At 44.0% G+C, this 21,393-nt stretch overlaps 1 protein-coding gene across 3 annotated transcripts in view; it reads right to left on the reverse strand.

The window, feature by feature from the left end:
• Positions 1-21,393, reverse strand: part of tub (TUB bipartite transcription factor) — a 68,292-nt gene that overhangs the window by 25,653 nt on the left and 21,246 nt on the right. Inside the window, exon 1 of one of the 3 annotated variants that reach the window (XM_061244645.1) lies at positions 1,445-1,571. The exons of the other annotated variants lie outside the window; for them this stretch is intronic. Coding sequence (XP_061100629.1) covers positions 1,445-1,482 — 38 coding nt within the window. The 5' untranslated portion in view covers positions 1,483-1,571. Of the gene's footprint in view, positions 1-1,444; positions 1,572-21,393 lie in introns of those variants that run through there. 3 annotated transcript variants of the gene reach the window in all.

Genomic DNA, 21,393 nt, shown 5'->3' on the forward strand with positions numbered 1-21,393 from the left:
TCTCATCAGAGCCCGTCTGTCTGCAGGCCCCAGCTGCACCACTGAAGCTCCTCTGGACTGGGCTGAACATGCTTTCATCTGAGCCCCGAGTATAGTCTCACATTCATTAAACTGTTCGGAGACTGGCAGCATTTATACGGCCCAGTTATAACTGATCACAACAGAACTCTCTCAATAACCCTATGGGTCAGAGACACTCTGTTAAGCCTGTTTTTCATGTTACAAATGCAGCACTGGCTGGCATTATAAATCACAAAGGCTTCAATTTTCTGTGGTAATAGGAGACTCAGCATTATTACTGAAAATGAAATCTTCCAATGTAAAGGGACATCCACATGCAGGCCAAAAGGCCCCTCTCTATCAATATGAAGACGGTTTATTCATTGGGAACAATAGCATGTGATCAGACAAATTATTAGCAACAATCACATAAGGGTGACAAGTGCTGTTACCACAGGCTTAAGGGGCAGAAGTGGCAAACAGGCTCTGTAACTTATGGCAACCAGCAGCCAATCGGAGCAGAGGAGCCAGTGCAACCATGACAATGGGTCTCTTCCTAGGAGCAGCAGAAGCTACAATGCCATAGAGAGCAGACACATATATTTCATTTTTCCTTTTTCAAAAGGAAACGTGTTGTGTTGATTAATAAGAACATCGCCGGCCGTCAGCAGCAGAACACGCCTGGGCACTCATAAATACTGAACCCATTTTATCTACAGTGGGCAGGATCAAAGTATGGGTCACAAAGCTATACAAAGGGCTGATACTTCTCTAATCTAATTATGGTGGGGGGGGGGCACCTTTCTAATACAATCCCTGCTTCTAGTAATCACAACTGAGTCGGATCTACTTCCACTGTAAAGACAGAGCACACTATGATATTTTCATGAATGAACAGGAATGAAATGGTGCAGATACAGTTTACAAGCCTCTTCCTGATAGAGCACAGGAGAAGATAAAGACAAACCCCATTCAATATTATTACGGTTACATGAAGTGATAAACATAACAGATTAAATATCCAATAATGACACATGATGAGACCTATTCATGACGAAGGTGAATATATGTAAATTTTATGTTTTCTGCTTTGTCTACAATACAGTTTTTCACACTTGTCCCAGGCAGAAGCACATTTCATTGCAATTAAGTGCCCTGATTTATGAGCTATTATACCCCCATTACAGCACTGAAAGACCAGAACAGCAACAAGAAATCTGCTGAATACATCACAGCACAGCAATGGACTGACATGGTCCAAACTTCCAGTCATGCCTCCCTGCTCCAGCATACACCCCCGTGTACTACAACTGCTCCCTCCTTCTGCGTACTAAAAAAAGGCACTATACACATGCAAATGACATCTTCATAATCATCATCCAACACCCCCAACTTCCCAGTATTGTCCTGTGACTCTCCCTCTGGGAAGGGGGGGGTCGGTTACCTGTACGGGATCCAGTCCGAGTGGAGCTTGGAAGTCATATCTTGCTTTGCGCTTGCGGCTTCTGGGAGCCTGGCTGGGGGTTGAGCGGTCGGAGCGGTTAGTGTTGGCGTCAGCAGCGGTCCTGGTGGCAGTGCCCGGCGGTGAGAGCCAGCCAAGCCTCAGCATCGTCCGCCCCGGCGGTGGGGCAGGTGACCTGGCGCCGCGGGGACCCCGAGGCACCCCGAATCCATTGCCAGCCCGACGAGCGCCCTCCGCCCCACGCACGAGCCCCTTATCTGTGCCTCGCGGTCCACAGCCAGCCGCGCAGAAAACACGTCTCCCCCTCCGTCTCTCCGTCTCTCCGTCTGTCCTCTCTCATGTGCACGCTCTCCCTATCATGCTTTCATCTCTCCGTGCATGTGATTCTGTGCAATCTCTCTGCGCCTCTCTATTCTCTGCAATCGCTCTTCCTCTCCGTCCACTGGCTCCTTTTCCCTCCCTCCCTCTCCCTCTCTCTCTGTCCTCAGCACCCTCCCGCCCCCCTCTTGCTCTCTCTCCCTCGCTTGTTCTCTCTCTCCCTCTCCTTCTATTGCTCTCTCTCCCTCCCTCCCTCCCTCTCATTCTCCTTATATCGTTCTCTCTCACACTCACTCTATCCCTCACGCTCTCGCTCTCTCCCTCCCTCCCTCCCTCTCGCTCCCCCCCCCCCCCTCCTGATAATCTTGCACAGTACTGAGAAACAGGTCGCGGTGCTCCCCTGCTATTGAGATCCTTTGATGGCAGCGGCACCTTTTCGGCCGCCCTTCACTCCCACACCCTCCACCAACGTAAAGAGAACAAGCTTCTCTTTCTGCATTTATTCTGAGTGGAGACTTCATTAGCATGGCAAAGCACAGATAGATGGGGATTCTGCTTAGCCTGGAACTCGACTCAACCTGCTATTTCTCCAGAGACATACAAAATTATATTTAGCCAAATGTTCCTGTTGGAATTACTGGCTATAGATTTGATTCAAAAACCAATGAATTCATTGCCCATCCTTTATTTAGAGACAATATACTGGCTTCTTTTGTTGTTTCTTCCGCGGATTTACGCTCCCTTAAGGATTGGTGAATCAGGTGCTATTTCTGCATTTCCCTCATATCCATCTTACTCTCCAGTGGCTTATCGCCGCGACTCACACATTACATCACTCTGAATTAGTGCGATGCGCTTAACCAGGGCGTGCTATATTTCAGCAGCGCTGCTCAGCGCGGCCCTGTCCCCGTCCCGTCCCAGCTCCGCATCAAACGCCCCCTTTCTGGGGAACACATGCAGAGACATGTGGACCAGGGTATCGCACCTCCACACGCCAATGGCGGTCTCGCAGGGCCCTGCCGCCTGAGATCCGGCAGACGCCCAGTCATGTCCATTACACAAAGTCATTTTTCTCTGACTGATATTTAAGGTTCTTACAAACACAGGGTTAGCAAACTAGGTTCTGACTCCTAAAGGACCCCTGTGTGTGCCCGCTTCCATTCCAACCACAATTCCTAGCATAGAGTACCTACCTTTGTAGTTTCAATATGGCAACTTATGTTATTAAAGCACATAACAGCTTCAAAATCCATGGTGGAATTATTAAAGGCTGTAATTAATGTCATTGTAATTACACCTGTTAATAATTCAACTATTTTAAACTGTTGTGTGCTTTATTAAGTCGCTAACAAGTTGCTATATTAAAACAAAATGGCGTTGTGGACACCTGGTCATTGACACCAAATCATTTCTGGTGCAAATGGTGCTGCACTGTGTTTCACACAGTCTGTTCAAGCACAAAATCACGCAGTATGTGTGTAACGCAGTTATTAAAGAGAAAGGTGGAACAAAGACCAGCATAAACCGAGGTCCTCCAGTGTGGGAACCCCTGCTTTTTGGCAATAATAATTCCGCCTGGAAGGATAACATTGTTTTTGGATTGCCGGGTCAGTTAGTTCCCATTAATTTCATTTATTTATGGACCTGAATGTGTGCCCATTGCAACATTCCTTGCTTACTATGCCCTCTATAAATATCTTCTGTAGCCCTGTCGCCTTGGCAGAACTGGCACTTCGCACCCTCTCTCCCACTGAAAATGAATGACCGCCTCACCCTCCCCTCCCCCGCCACATCACGTCCAATGTGAAAAGGCAGTCGAAACTGCACGTATTACCCACATAGTAACTTCTGTGGTATTTCCCCCAGATTGCATCAAAGGCTGTTTACACTTTAATATTTTGTACTTGAGCACATGCGGTTTACCTCGTAGTTCCCACCACCTCCAAGCGACATGTTCAGAATCACATCTTATCATCATTTTTATTGAAAAAGGATTAATTCTGGGTTGTGCACAGCATGAACAACTCTTTCTAGGGTTAAGAGACAAGGCATGTGCTCACTTGTAGACTCTTCCCAACGGATACAGTTGTTGATGTGAATTGTACCCTGCAGCTTATCATTTATTGACAACTAGACTCAGAACATTAATCACAAACTGCTGCAGTGTAGATGGATGCTTTTGGCCTGCATTTGTATAGCGCTATTCCTTGCACTCAAAGAGCTGTAAAGTGTTGAAGGGGAAACTCTCCTCGACCACCACTGCATAGCACCCATATGGGTGATGCACAGCAGCCATTTAGTCCCAGAATACTCACTACACATGGAGGTAGATTCTTTGAGGTTGTGCTGCAGCTGTGGGCACAGGAAATATTGCGCGAGTAGAAGGAAGAATGGATTCTAGAGGCTAATGTTCAAAGGTCAATCCAGACATTGAAGTTGAAGAGAGGTTGGGTATTCCAGCCAATGATCCAAAGCATACCTCAAAATGAACCATGAAGTACCTCCAGGAAAGACGAATAAAGGATTAGGAAAAGCCACCACAGTCCCCAGACAAAAAAAAAAGTAATCTTGCTTTAAAATTTGAATAAATGTGTTTGTAGACATGTTTAGCTTTGTACCATTTAGAGGTCAGGTTCACATATGTTCACCAAGATATTAATTGTTAAAAGCTTTTTGACCAGGGGTTTTGTATATGACTGTATACACCAATGAACCAAAACATTGGCATAATATGCTGTTGGTCCACCAAAACGGCTCTGACCCACCAAGGCATGGACTCTACAAGACCTCTGAAGGTGCCCTGTGGTATCTGGCACCAAGACATTAGCAGCAAATCCTGTAAGTTGCAAGGTGGAGGAGTGGATAGTACTTGTTGTTCCCGCCCATCCCACAGATGCTCGATTCGATTAAGATCTGGGGAATTTGGGGGCCAGGGAAACACCTAAAACTCTTTGTCATGTTCATCAAACCATTCTCAAACAATTTGTGCAGTGTGGCAGGGCACATTTTCCCTGCTGAAAGAGGCCACTGCCATTGGGGAAATACTGTTGCAGTGAAGGGGTATACCTGGTCCGCAACGATGTTCAGGGAGATGGTTCTGATGCTTGTGTGCCCATTGTAGGTGCTTTCGATTGGAGACAGGGCTTAGCATGGGTACTCTGACCGGTTTGCAGCTACGCAGCACCATACAAAGCAGGGTGCGATGCTATGCGTGTTGTAACACATTCCTCCCTTAACCATCATTCAAATTTTCTCCCAATTGTGCCACAGTAGCCGTTCTGTCGGGTCAGACCAGACGGGATAGCCTTTGTTACCCTTGCACATCGATGAACCTTGGGCATCCAACACCCTGTCACCGGTTCGTGGTTTGTCCCTCCTCGGACCACTGTCAGTAGGTACTCACAACTCCCCACAAGCCTGGCCATTTCGGAGATGCTACGACCCAGTCATCTGTCTATAACAATTTGGCCCTTGTCAAAGTTGCTCAGGTCCATTCCTCCTGCATACAACACATCACAGAACCAACTGTTCACCTAGTGTCTAATACATCCCAGACTTTGACATGCTCCCTTGTTACAAGATAATCAACTTTATTTGCTTCATCTGTGAGTAGTCATAATGTTTTGGCTCATCAGTCTACTACACTGCCACTGTGAATTAGAATGACCTGAAAATAACCTGGGTAGGAGTTTAAATTATATCTCCGTATAGCCACGGTTGGCAAAAACACTATAGCTCTTCTTCTAGAAGTCTATAACAATTCACCTCTCACATATGGCAGCTGCCTTAAGGTGCACTCCCCAGTCTGCCTGCAAGAAATGAATTTTACCGATGTGCCACAACCAGCCAATACAATTCAGCCCTCTCGGGCAGGATATTTAGTACCGTTTGTCCAGGAGGTGCCGAAGCTTGAAAGTGATGATTTACTGTTTGATCAATAGCACGTATAAAGCCAGCCCATTGCTGCCCTGCTCTGTTTTTCCCCCATCCTGTTCCGGAGCTCCTGTTCCAGACGTGCATCCCCCTCCCCCCCGCTGGCCAGGGGGCCTGCCGAACAGCTGCAGCCCTGCCCGTGAGGGGATCAGGGTTTTAATTATTCATGGGCTTGATTGGGCATGCAGGGTGGAAACTCCCCTGTGATGGAGTGCACGCGCGGGGAGAGCAGAATCACCGTGAGAGAGCGCACATATCCCTCCAGTCCATGTCACATCACCGGCCTCCTAAGAGCTCACCCCCCCCCTCTATCTCTCTCTCATTTTCTATCTGTCTGCTCTCATTTCTCAATCTCAGTATATCCTATACTCTCTTCCCCAAACCACCATTTTGTATTTCCCCCTCGCATTCTGTCAGGACTATTCCCATCTAGTTCTCTGTCTGTCTTATTCCTCTTCCTCTGTTTCTCCCTCTTTCTGAGGGGGCACTGTATTAGCGCCGCTGTTTCAACCAATCCGTCCCACTTTGGGCAGCCTGCCCATCGCTGCACACCGCACTGAATGCAAGTAGCTGCAGTGGTTGACTGCTTATTGTCCATCTACTTTGAATGCAACCAACACATTCTACAATATGTCATGATCCACAACGGTCCATTGACTCCAATTCATATTGATAGATGTAGGTACACTAAAGTTAACTGCCGCAGAATTCTTCATTCCTTCCGAGGGTAGCACTGCAGGCAGTAGATGTTGTACACAGTTGCTACAGTGCACCTGCTACAAATAACCTCTGGATAAAATAAGACTGACGTGTCTTTAAAAATGAAGTAGTGAACTGAGATGGGTGTGTATGCCAAATAGGTAGAAACGAAGTAGTGATTAATGAGTAATTTGCTGCATGAGTATGTTTTTACATACCTGCTGCAGTCATTGTAGTGTAACAAAAGAACATAAACTTTCTGATACTTTGGCAAATCTTTTCTTTTATCTATATCAATTAAAACCGTAATCCTGTTCCATATTCCAGTATTTTTCCTTTACAATATTAAAGAGCAATTTCATGCTTGTTTTGTAGGTAATAAAAACAACTGAGTTACAGACAATAAACAGGAGCTTGTTTAATTTAGTTTAATTCTGTGTTGCTGATTTTTTAAATTAATGATAAAAATGCAATCAGGGTCTTTGCAAATTCTTCGTGGAATATAATCAGATGCGGGACAACCTGGAAAGCATATATGTCATAATTAAAACGTGAAGCAGAACAGAGGATGCTATGAAGGTCACCTTTAATGTTCTTGGACAGTTCAATAATTATATCAAACTGGGGTGAAACCCATCACAAAGGCAAAATTGAAATCCCATAAAGAAATGTCACATGGCTACACAGAAAAACTGATACGGTACATTAAACATAAATGGCAGGCGAAGTATCACTCTGGCGCATCTCAGGTAGGCCTATGGCCTGACCCTAACATTCTCTCTCCATCAGTTGATGATTAAGGAGGCAGCCGGTGAAACATACTGATTACGAGATTGGGGAGAATCCTGAATGAAGGCTCGCATTCAGAGGTAGAGGAGGTGAGGAGTGCAGATACAAGCAGGCTATTTGCGGTGATCTTTATGGGGCTGAAATCTCACTTCCACTGATTGCATTATGTATTCTGGCCCTTCACAGCCTGTAGCTTAAAAATACATCTCAAGGATTCCAATTTGAATTTCAATCTTGTTTCCATTGATTTTCCCTTCCCTGCCCTACAGGGCAGGACAAGGTCTCCATTATAAGGTCTGGCACAACTGATCCATGGGAGACGGCTGCCCCCTTGTATGAAGAGCGAGACTGTTTATAGACGAGGCACACATGAGTTCAAATGTCGTTCCGAGATTAGGTACACCACAATTTTTGTCAAGAAGGAAACAGGCTTATAACTGCAGCCAGACTAATCCTCGACACCCATCTCACATCCATTGGCAAGGCCTGAATGACAAAAAAATGCAAATAGCCTTGCAACAGAAGCCAGCCCCGATAAGTCCGTTTGACGGATGCCTCGTTTGCATATGCATATATTGCGTAAAACCGAACTGGCGGCGGTTCAGGTTCAGCCGTGGCTCGAACCCAGGCGTCTTAGCGAGACTTTGTGACAGAGGCTTCCTGTCTCCTGGCGGGGGTGGACTCCTCCCGCTCTGGAGGGTGTGAATCCAACAGGAAGCGCAGATGGAATCGTTGGCCGCCAGACAGCGGCGATTCTGTTCAGCGTCTCGCTGCGGTGCCAGCCCGGCCCGGCTAAGGGTGACCTTCAAACCCCGTTCATAGATGAGCTCACAGATGCACAAAATGGGCTTCTGGAGACAGGAAAGCAAGAGTCTCTCAAATCGCCAACACCTGATATGAGTACAAATACATTTGTAAAAGATAAATAAAAAATGTTGTGAGGTCCTGTAAGGCAGGAATACACAACTATGGCCCTTGTGGCCAGTAGTACTGCTGATTTCCTTTTCTTCCTGGAAAGAAATTGATCGATAAATGCTTTTGATTGGCCAGAGATTTAGCTCACCTGGTGGCCCAGGTTTAAATCAATCCTGATTAGAGAGGAAGAATGAATCCCAGCAGCCCTACAGGCCTGGAGAATGTTTGAGTGTCCCTGCTGCAAGGCTTCATTTATCTGCTTTCTGCTTCAGTAACACCTGATTAGAAAATGGCGGTAGTCAAAATGAGTCACATGCAAACTGATGAGAGGATAAAGAGGGGCTACATCGACATATCCACTCTCTACAGCCACAACGACAGGCACAAAGGAAGCATAATTAAATTCAAATATACAGTGGGCACCAGAATTATTGCACAAAAAGTACTGAAAACTAAAAATATAATACAGCTATTCACAGAAGCTTTATTTTCCAACATGCATGCTTTATTAATGATTCAAAGGAATCAACCAAAGAGAGAGGCAAAAAAAATCATTTCCCAAAAAAACAGGTTCCACAATTATTGCAACTCCTGATTTAATACTTTCTGCAAATACCCCTGGCAAAGATGACAGCCATGAGTTTTTTCCTATCGTTTGTGATAAGGTTAGAGAATAGGATAGGATTTTTGACCATTCCAGCATTTTCAAAATCACTGATATCCTCAGGATACCCCCACTTCAATTCAGACCACAGGTTTCTCATTAAGTCTGGAGACTGAGATGGCCATTTCAGAACATGGTTATTGTTTTTACTTAACCATTCCTGTGTGGATCTATGCTTGGAGTGATTGCCTGAAAAATAATCTACCTATGACCAAGACTCAGCTTCCTAGCAGAGGCAACTGAATTTTATGCCAAGATGTTCTGAGACTTAGTTGAATTCATTGTGCCAATGATCTTAAATACTGCCCCTGGACCACTAGCAGAAAAAAACCTCCAAAACATCAATGACCCACCACTATATTTGACAGTAGGTACAGTGGGGTGAAAAAATATGGGCACCCCTGGTTAAAATGTCTGTTACAATGACTCGATCGAAAGCAAACTTGAACCCTAAATGGTAAAGAGTTAAACATGAGACCTTTCTGCAGAGAATGTTGCTTTTTATTTACATTTTTTACTTTTTTTCTTCTTTTTTTTTAAGGAAAAGAGCCCTGTGTAAAGGTTTTAGATTCTGCAGTGGCTGTTCTGTCTGGTGTTAACAACCATGGGTTCCTCTAGTTGTTTAAGGATTTCAGAATGAAGATTATTTCCACTAAGAAGGAGAAGGCTACAAAACCTCTTTCAAAATATCTATTTCCACTGTCAGAAACATTATTAGAAAAGGGAAGATAAATCGAACAGTTGAAGTCAAGGCAAAGTCTAGAAGATCAAGAAAGATTTCAGATAGAATGGCTTGAGAAATGCTCAGAAGAACCCACACATCACTGCAAAAGAGATGCAAAAAAAGAGTAGCAAACACAGGTCAAGCTGTTCACAGGACAACAACACGGCATACTTTAAAGAACAAAGACCTACATGGCAGAGTTGCCAGAAAGAACAACCTCAACAGACTTACGAATCCAAAATTGAACTTTTTGGCCACCAACAAAGAAGGTATGTTTGGAGAAATAAGAGTGTAGAGTAGAAAAGAATCCCTTGCCAACATGGAAGTGGATCCATTATACTTTGGGGTTGTGTGGCAGCTGGAGGCACAGGAAATATTGTGCAAGTGGAAGGAAGAATGGATTCCATCAAATATCAAGAAATTCTAGAGGCTAATGTTCAATGGTCAGTCCATACATTGAATTTGAAGAGAGGTTGGGTATCCCAGCAATACAATGATCCAAAGCATACCTCAAAATCAACCATGAAGTACCTCCAGGAAGGACAATTGAAGGTTTTGGAATGGCCGCACCGTCCCCAGACTTTAATATGATTGAAAATCTGTAGGGAGATCTCAAACATGCCGTACATGCAAGGAGGCCGAATAATATTTCTAAGCTTGAGATGTTCTGCCAGGAAGAATGGGGGAAAAAGAAGAATTGAATGACTCTTAGCTGGCTAAAAGAGGCATTTACAAGCTGTTATAATTGCCCAGGAAGGAGTTATAAAGTACTAACTGACACACTTCCCAAAATCTTGCACAGGGCCTTTTTGTGTGAATTATAGATCATTATCCATATTGTTTATTATATGCAGCCTTTTTTCTCCTTTTTTTATCAAGGGTGCCAATAATTGTGGAGCCCACAGTAATACAACCCCATTTCAAACTACCTGGTATTCAGCCAGCCTGTCCGTTGCCGCACACCACGCTGAATACAAATAGCTGTAGCAATTTGTTGTACGTTGTCTATCCGTTTGGAATATGATCAAAGCGCTCTTGATTTTTTTATGATCAATGTGCTTATTAACTCCAGATGCCCATTACCTCCAATCCAATTGCACGAACACAGTAGTTAACTAAGTAGCACTTTGGTAAATGGCTTCTGTCACAGTATTCCAACATTCAAACAGAGGGAGGCTTTGTCGGCCTTAGCTGCTAGAGTTGCTAATGCACTATCTATGGTACACTGCTGCTAATAACCCCTGGCTCAGCCCTCTTTAAAAAGCTGTTAAACAACCATTTCAGAAATGTGGAGTGAGTGTAGCACTAGCCGAAGTGACTTTTGGAGTAAATTAATGGGAAACGGATCGTTACATATTGCATGCAGCAAGACACAGAATAATGCTGCAATAAAAGCACTGCTCATGAAATGGAGGGCTTTCCATATCACTTTTGCCAGTCCTCTAATGCACTGACTGCACTGCTCAGCTGGTGGACTGCAGTGCTCAAAGAAGCAGGGGTTCATGCCACATGCTTCAGAAGACACGCGTGCTGGTCCGTGCCCCAAACATACTGTACTGGGGCCTGTTTTAAAAAGACATGCCTTCACTGGGGCTACTGTGAATATAGCACTCAGCCTGGGAGACCAGCAGCTCAGCTACAGCTGGGACCATGTTATCATAAACCTGACGTTAGTCGGATGATAGTTTCTGTGTTTGTCCTTAGCCTGTACACTGGGCTCTTGCACTGCTCCAGATATGTGCCCTCCAATGATTGGGGGAGGATGCAATGCTTCCTACATAAAGAGACAGCTTGCAACAAACACATTTAGAGAGCCACATATCATCATAGAGACTATGTACTAAAACTTTCACTGAAGCATTTTAACACCTTTCTGATCCCTTATTAAAAAAGTACATCAAGCATCAACCATCTATAAAATTCACTTCTTAAATGTGTCATGACATGCAATGTCATTTGGCTTAAGGTGAAACAGCCTGGATGCACTGCTGCTGTGCAGTACGTCTGAAGGTCATTGAGATCCCAAAATGGGGTGGACTCCCCTCGGCAATACTGTTCACTCAGACACAGTGCCTACGGCCAACTGGAGAGGAGCCAGAGCCTCTCTGAAATATGCACACATATACACATACACACATACTCACACACACAAACACATGCACAAATACACAGACACACACACATACATACACACTCTCTCTCTCACACACACACACTCTCACACACACACACACACACACACATACACACTCTCTCACATACACACACTCAGACACACACTCACACACACGCACACAAACAAACACATGCACAAATACACAGACACACACACATACATACACACTCTCTCACACACACACACACACACACACACACACACATACATACCACTCTCACATACACACACAGACACACACACTCACACACACGCACACATGCACAAATACACAGATACACAGACACACACACACACACACACATACATACACACACTCTCTCTCACACACACACACACACACACACACACACATCTACACACACACTCTCTCTCCCTCTCACACACACACACACACAAACACACACCTCCTCTGATCTCACCTTCAGAGGCGAAGTAGCACCCTGACAGGTTTGTTTCACAGTATGCACCTGGCCCGTTCTTTCTCACACTCAGGTGCCAAGATGAGTCTTTTTCACCAGAGATTTTGCTCAGTACCCCAGTATACATGTTTTATTGTATACAGTAGCTGCTAAACCCTGGCACAGCAAGCTGGGTGCTCAGCTTACTGACACACGGCCACAAGCCGCAAGACCACCGTCAGTGCAGGGATGGGCCTGGTCCCCCCCCCCCCCCCCCCCCATTTTACCAAGAACATGGTCACAGCACGGTCAGAACAGAATGAATCCGGTCGCAGTAGGAGGAACGCAGTCAGAGAGCGACAAGCGTCCATGCCAGGCCTATCAGAGACCACCGCATCATTTACACAAGGCGTACAGGGATCATCACCTGCAGCCCCTACAAATAACTGCCATTATCTTGTCTTTCTCTTCACTAGTTCACATTTGCATTTACATTGCATTCATTTAGCAGATGTTTTTATCCAGACAAACAATGTAGCAGAACACAAGTGTTTACATAAGCAACAATTTTCAGAACTGGCCAATTGCATTCTCAGACCGGGTGAGTATCAAAGCACAGCAAGAACTCTTTCAACAAAGCCTAGTTCTGTTTTTAGAAGATGCTAAACACCAGGAGCAAGATTAAAGACAGCACACACTCCCCTGAAGAAAGCTGAGCACAATCTTCCATTACATCATTATCACCTCGCCTTTGAGAGGCACGGCAGATGTGCAGTTATAAATAAAGCAAAGCTGTCATTTTTGCCGCAAAATTTGCTGCACCCACATAGGAGCCACATGGAAACAACGGTCACCTGACAACTCCCACTACAGTTAATGTGAGAGTATGACATCAGTTATGAGAGACATTTTTGCCAAGGAGCATAGGCACCACTAAGTTACCCAGAAATACATCCCAATCAGTAGATGTATTCCTAAATGTTACATCAATTTTGCAGGAGCAAATCCTCCTAAAGTGGAAGCGCTGCAGAGCCCTATTAGAGCAGTAAAATTTATCTGCACTCCATGCGTACTACTCTGGGTATCCTGCTTCCAGTCAGTGTATTTTGTCTTTGTTGTGGTTCATTTACACATTTCTGTCTCTCTACAGAATCAGCCCCTGCGATGCCACATCATCGTTGGTTTATCTTGGACATCTGCCGGGTGCTGTTCGTAATTCCGGGGTTGCCACAAGGGCGCTGATCAGAGGAAGCCTGCTGAGACGGCAGAAAGCGAATGTTTCTTCGGCTGAGAGAGTAATCCATTCTAAAGCCTCGCTGAAATTCGCCGTTATTAGGCTGTTATGTCAGCACCTCCACTCAGCTGTTTGAGCACAAACCATTGAGTCATCAGCAAAAAGGCTAATTAATTACAGCACGCTTAGCACAGCAAAACAAATATTAAAACATCATTAGAGCTCTTCTACATACTGTATGCTTCCACTATTGGGTGAAGCTACATACATTCCGTTTACTTCTCATGAATCCAGCATGTTCTCCCATACAAACAGAAGGCGCTGCGCAGGACAGACAGGCGCATGGACGCCGTTCCTGCGCGTGGATGCAGCTGCACTCGACACTGCGGTCTGCAGCTGCAGTGCCGCGCAGTGCGAGGCGGGAGGCGGCAGCAACACACGGCAGTTTTAATAAATACTGGCGGCCGCTTTCCATCTGTGTTCAGGGAGGAAATGCATAAAACATGAGGCGCGCACAGCGAGAGCTTCATAACCGCGACGCGCGCAGTGTTTCAGAGCTAAGTAAATGTCAGGCTGCAGTGGCAGTACCACGGCGTCCCAGGGAGAGGCTCAGATGGGCCACCTTCGCCGGGCCAGGGTCCCCACGTCCCAGCTCCGGCTCCGGCTCGTATTCACCACGCTGTCACGCCATCGCATACACGCTCAAGCCGAACCTCAGAAGCGGAAAAAGTGCGACGGCACGAGCCGATGGATGCAGCGCAACGGACATTGTGTGCCACCCCCTGTCATGACTGTTACAGTCTCAGCTCTATTACTCTAGACCAAATGCCCTCCCATTTAGACTCACCATACATTACATAGCCCGGCACTGCTGGTGTCCATGCCCTTCCACCTCTCTCTCTCTGCCTCTGTCCTTCCCTCTCAGCTCTGCAGTCTGCCAGCTGCACTGCAGTCACTCCACCAACACCCTCCGCAACGCCCCCAGACCCACCATGGGCGCCAAACTGAAACCTTTAAGTGGTGCCATTAAGTGGTGCGATGGGGAATGACCAAATTACTGAATCCCTCGATGCTTGTACCCTTACTCAACCACCCCATAGAACACCCAGACATAGTCAGCCAGGGACTGCCCAGTGAGATTGGGTCCAAGTGAAACCCCTGTTCAAAAAACACCTCATCTGCACAGAAATATGGTGAAACAACTTTCTGCTCGTATGCTCCCAAACAGCCTACCTTGAAACATCCATCAGGCATCCTCTGTTAACAGATTTAAGAAATTACTCAATACTTATTTCTACCACACCTGATACATTTTTATATTGTTGTATCGTCTCATCTCTTAATGTTATTTCACATCATTTATATTACTGTCCTTACCTTCATATTTTATATTTTCATGTAATATTTTTATGTTTTTTATGCATTGTTCTTATGTTTTATATATTTTAGGTTCCATTTTATACTTTTTGTGAACCACTTTGAGCTACATTTTTGGGGGCGACATGGCTCAGGCAGTAAGAGCAGTGGTCTGGCAGTCGGAGGGTTGCCGGTTCGATCCCCCGCCCGGGCTGTGTCAAAGTGTCCCTGAGCAAGACACCTAACCCCCAAATGCTCCTGATGAGCTGGTTGGTGCCTTGCATGGCAGCCAATCGCCGCTGATGTGTGAGTCTGTGTATGAATGGGTGAATGAGAAGCATCAATTGTACAGCACTTTGGATAAAGGCGCTATATAAATGCCAACCATTTACCATGTACGAAAGGTGCTCTATTATTATTATTATATGTCACATAGGAGACCTCCTCCTTCCTCTGAGCTAATCACAAGAGAATGGAGCTGCACACCTTCACAAACACAAACACAGCAAAAATGCATACTGTACACACACACACAAACACACACACCTCCTCTGATCTCACCATAGGTGCAGTGGCACCCTGACAGGTTTGTGTAAATGTATTCAGGTGGCCTGTGCTTGCTCATACTCAGGTCACATACTAATGCTGTCTTTCATTTGCCCTCTCTCCTCTCTCTGTCCCGGGTTGGCTTTTGTCTTTTTTTCTTGCTTTTCTCCTAATACGCTGACACAGCATTAGTGTTTAATCCTGCACAAAACACGCAATCAAACAGCATCATAATTTGTGACAAACTCAATATTTTACATCGGTTTCAGTGAACCCATTTGACATACTCTCCAATTACTGAAAAGCAGCTAAAATCAGTCATTCAGAAATGACTGAATGGTTGTCCATAAGCAATGTAATTTGACTAATTTGCACCTTGACTGTTAAACCTCTCTAACTTTGAGGAAGGTAAAATGAACACATATATTACCATGAACCAACAGTTCAGCAGGCTAAATCTGATCTTTCACCATTGAGTCATTGAGCAGCCTTACTATTCTTCTTCCACTCATCATAAAATACAGGTAATAGATTACACGCTGGAAATAGACTATAACACGCTGGGCTCCAGTAAGAAATTTGCTGTATGTTGACTGTAAGGTAAATGACATCCATATAGCTACACTAATTCACATTCTGAATATACTGTCTGAGATACATACAGTACAGGATTTTTCTAATAAAATGTACAGAACATTTTTCCATCAAAGAACAAGCAGCAGGTGTGCTTCACTATGTCACTGTTTCCATGGAAGCACGTACAGGTGTCTTGGTTGCCAAGGCAACGTAATTGAATCTGATTATTTTCTCTCAAACAGAATTTAGAAGGCAATTAAGCAACTGCATTTACTGAGAACCAACACCAGTCGTGACAGCACACAATCACTGAGTTAAAAACATTCTGATCCATCTTTTAGCACAGTAATAAAAAAAGTAATAATGGCAAGAAAGGGTGTTATCTGAGCCCTGCAGCTAGACTACATCTGGGTTATTGGCAGTACAGCTGCAGAAATGCCTGCAGTTGAACCTCTTGTGATATAATCCACACTCTATCTTCATTCTACTGAAATTCAGTGCCTCAGGGATGTTTCTTAATTAGTACTTCTTAGAGATCTGCAAGGATATTTTTAAAAATCTATTTTACACTTATATTTTTAGGCATTTGGCAAGCCATTATCAAAAGCAACATGCACACCTTGCTTTTTTGTCTCTATGCAGCTGGATATTTACGGCAGCAATTCAAGTACCTTGTGCAAAATGGCAGGGCCTTAAGGAAGGACCTCCCTCACCATGGAATCAAAGGAGAAGTCCAATAACTGCTCCATTATATGGCACTGCCATCTGTTTCATTTTTATGTTAGACTAATAGCTGTCATCAGGAAAAGCTATCGTAGTATTGCAGAATGGTAGTCTACGCGCTTGAAATGTTAAAGTGATTCAACATCATACAGGCCAGCCCACACAGCCACAATGCACTCATGCAATCATGTATGGGTCCAGGGCTCCCTCTGGTGACAGCTTGCTAAACATGGTGGGGATATATATCTTATAATGAATATACGCTCAGTGAGGACTTTATGAGGTAGACCTGTACATCAGTGTGTTAACCCTTTCCACTTTGGCCCCCTAGAAGGCAATTTCAGCCTATTATTTACTATGAAATTGTCAATATATCATACTGCACACACATGGTTGGAGACGTAAATTAAAGAAGAGGCCTGTCATTCATACATTTGAAACAGAACAAATTTATGTCATTGCACGTACAGTGGGAGCAATAATTATTTGATCCCTTGCTGATTTTGTACGTTTGCCCACTTACAAAGAATGGAACTGTGTAGAATTTTAATCATAGGTACATTTTAACATTGAGAGACAGAATATCACAAAATAATCCACAATAAAAACATCATATAAATTTTATAAATTTATTATCATATTTTTGCATGAAATAAGTATTTGATCCCCTACCAATCAGCAATAATTCTGCCTCCCACAGACCAGTTAGTTTTCCATTAAGAAGCACTCCTAATCTCAACTCATTACCCAAAACACCTGTGTCAACTCGTTACATCGTTATGTAGCTGTATAAAAGACACCTGTCCACACAATCAATCAGATTCCAACGTTTCCACCATGGCCAAGACAAAGCAGCTGTCTAAGGACACCAGGGACAAAATTGTAGACCTGCACAAGGCTGGGATGGGCTACAAGAAAATAAGCAAGCAGCTTGGTGAGAAGTAAACAACTGTTGGAGCAATTATTAGAAAATGGAAGAAACACAAAGTTACCGCCAATCTCCCTCGGTCTGGGGCTCCACGCAAGATCTCGCCTCGTGGGATATCAATGATCATGAGAAAGGTCAGGGATCAGCCCAGTACTACACAGGAGGAGCTTGTTAATGACCTGAAGGCAGTTGGGACCACAGTCACAAAGAGAACCATCAGTAACACACTACACCGTGAAGGATTAAAATCCTGCTGCGCGTGCAAGGTTCCTCTGCTGAAGAAGGCACATGTACAGGCCCGTCTGAAGTTTGCCAAAGAACACCTGGATGATCCAGAGGAGGCTTGGGAGGAGGTGATGTGGTCAGATGAGACCAAAATAGAGCTATTTGGCATCAACTCGACTCGCCGTGTTTGGAGGAAGAGAAATGCTGAGTACAACCCCAAGAACACCATCCCCACTGTGAAGCATGGAGGTGGAAACCTTTTGCTTTAGGGGACGACTTCACCGTATCGAGGGGAGGATGAATGGGGCCATGTACCAGGAAATTTTGGGCGACAACCTCCTTCCCTCTGTGAGAGCACTGAAAATGGGTCGTGGATGGGTCTTCCAACAAGACAATGACCCAAAACATATGGCCAAGGCAACAAAGGAGTGGCTCAAAAAGAAGCATATTAAGGTCCTGGAGTGGCCTAGCCAGTCTCCAGACCTAAATCCCATCGAAAATCTGAGGAGGGAGCTGAAGCTTCAAGTTGCCAAGCGACAGCCACGGAACCTTAAGGATTTGGAGAGGATCTGCAAAGAGGAGTGGACCAAAATCCCTCCCAAGATCTGTGCAAACCTGGTGAAAAACTACGACAAACGTCTGACCTTTGTGCTTGCCAATAAAGGTTTCTCCACCAAGTATTAAGTCCTATTGTTCTATGATTCAAATACTTATTTCATGTGAAAATATGATATTAAATTTATTAAATTTATATGATGATGTTATTGTGGATTATTTTGTGATATTCTGTCTCTCAATGTTAAAATGTACCTATGATTAAAATTCTACACAGTTCCATTCTTTGTAAGTGGGCAAACGTACAAAATCAGCAAGGGATCAAATAATTATTGCTCCCACTGTACATACAGTGTATACATCGAAAATACATAGAATTCTAAGAATTTATATTCTAAGTCAAGGACCAACTACCTTATATTTGTGCAACTTAATCGCAATGTGTGAACAAGATTTGGTAATGATATCTACAGGCATTCAAATTCCACATTCCACATTCAAAACTGCACCCAGATGTCCTCGAGTGTCTCTCCAAACACAAAACATCTGCATAGCCTTTTGTCCAGACACATGAATGATCAGAAAAATTCTATTAAACAAAATTACGTGTGTTTTATTAGCATATAAGAGAGTATCTATGCATGCCCAAGGTGTCCATAAAGCTCTCCAAAAAGGACTGCTCACCCTAATGCTTTCAAATAAATCTGCATCAAATTTAAAATGCATCTTATTTCAAAATTAGGTTAACCAGAGCCCCGTTAGCCCTGTTAGCCAGTAAAATTACAGGTTTATCGCTAGGAAGTCCAACGCAAACGCTCACTTAATGTTTTATGCACGTATGAATATTCATTCTGCTATGCGAACGCAGCGATATTACTAAACTGTGCGCCACCTCAATATGACACATTATACCTAGTTGGAAAGGGTAGGAAACCCCCAACCATGAAGATGAACATGTTTTACATGAGTATGGTACTGAAATGACCTAGTAATGCGTTTACACGACAATAAAAAGTGGAATGAGTATCTTAAACTGCTGATTTCCTGGGATTTTCACACACAACAGTTTCTAGAGTTTGCAGAGAATGGTGCAGAAAAACATCTAGTTAGAAGCAGTTCTGTGGGCAGAAACGCGTTGTTAATGAGAGAGGTCAGAGGAGAAGAGAAGGGCCAGACTGCTTGAAGCTGACAGGAAGGTAACAGTAATGAAAATAACCACACATTACAACAGAGATGCAGAAGAGCATCTCTGAACACACAAAGCACCAAACCTCTAAGTGGATAGGCTACAGCAGCAGAAGACTAAACAATTCTAAAAAATAAGTCAAATATATAACTAATAAAGTGTTCACTGAGTGTATATATTTTAACACATAATAAAGGAGGCTATTCATACAACAACATAAACGTTTACACTTAACTTGCAAAGGCTAGGCCAATCAGAGATAAACTAAATGCATTAACAAGCCTGTAGTAATCTTGACAAAGTTACTTGATCAACACACAGAAAAAACTGTACAGATGAACAGTATATAATCTCAATCTGCTGCATTGCCCAATAAAACGAAGCACAGCTGAAATGGAGAATTAGACATATTAGAATTACAATTATTACCTACAGTATGTTCAATGGAAGTGAACATACAGTGGCAGCTGTATTCGCCTTAAGCCAATTCTCTAAGAGTTCATTATAGTATAATAAGGAGGCAATGACATCATCTACCTGATCCACTCCCATTACAATAATTAGCAGGCCCTGTGTTAAGTCTCTGACTGCAGGCTAATTAGCCACTAATTACTGATTATAGCTCCCTTTAATGCCATTATAACTCTTGACTCAGAGTTCTGGCCCTGATGACTTAACATCATCAGCACTCTTAGTTGCCTAAATCTGCATGTATACACTTATGTAAGTCACTCTGGATAGTAGCATAACTGAGAGGAGTTGACTGGGTTTTTGGGCTAAATGGGGCTAAACCCCAAAAGTCCACAGATTTACTGTCAATGTACCATATGCATTGTGCAGCCACTGACCGTAGGGAGCAATACCAACAATATTTCCGCACAGCTTATTCATCCTCATTCTGACTAGTGCCATTTTCAGCCCAAGCTAACAAGGTATAAGCTATAAACATGAAACAGGTGAGATTTCTTTTTAAATTACCAAACATTTTAAACAGACTCAGGACCCAGTTTGATTTCTGTCTGCTTGTAAGAACAGTCCGCACATGCACAATGCAGTTTGGGTGGTTCCAGTCTGTTGGAGTAACTGCAATTCTGCTACTCAGCCACAGAGGGGCGCCAACATGTAACATCTCTCTCTCTCTCTCTGTCTTCTCTCTCCTCTCTCCTCTCGCTCTCTCCTCTCATCCTCTCTCATCTCTCTCTCCTCTATCATCTCACTCTCTCTCTCTCTCTCTCTCTCTCCTCTCTCTACTCTCTCTCTCCTCTCTCTCTCTTCTCCTCTCTCTCTCTCTCTTCTCTCTCTCTCTCTCTCACTCTCTCTCTCTCTCTCTCACTCTCTCTCTCTCTCTCTCTCATCTCTCTCCTCTCTGAAAACACACCCTGATCTCCAACTTCATAAGGCTGGCTCCATAGATCTCGTGGGATTATCTGGGCCTTTCCGGACTGGCTTTCACAGATACAGGTTTACAGGATCTAAGCCTAAGCTTTTCTTGATCAAGTGAACAAAATGGACAGCAACTTGTTTGTAAAATGCGTTATGAATAAAATGTGATTCACTGACTGGCTGCTTTTTTGTTGGGGGGGGGGGGGGGTGTTGTGCAATTCAACTGACAATGAAATTTGTCATGGGAATTCACACCGATTATTATCAAGGGGACTGGTAAAGACTAAAAAAAATAGAGACCTGATGAAAATAATCGCATGTGAATTGATTGATTACAAATCTAAAATTGTGGATTACGGAGTCAGATAAAAATATATATCTCCATCCCAAACTGTTCAGCTTGTTTACTCTCCCTCTCTCTCGTCATATATTAAAGCCAACAATTTCATTTCCCCACCAATGCAGCTCACCATAGCAACCCGCTCAATAGGGGGCATCACAGGCGGTGCCTTTGGGTCAGACAGGTCAGTTTCCAGCTGAGGAGGAAATGCAAGGTCCTGCATCCGGCTTTCTGATTGGCTTTGACACAGCTCTCTGTTT

Source organism: Conger conger, chromosome 6 (genome assembly GCF_963514075.1).
Source record: "Conger conger chromosome 6, fConCon1.1, whole genome shotgun sequence".
NCBI lineage: Eukaryota > Metazoa > Chordata > Actinopteri > Anguilliformes > Congridae > Conger > Conger conger.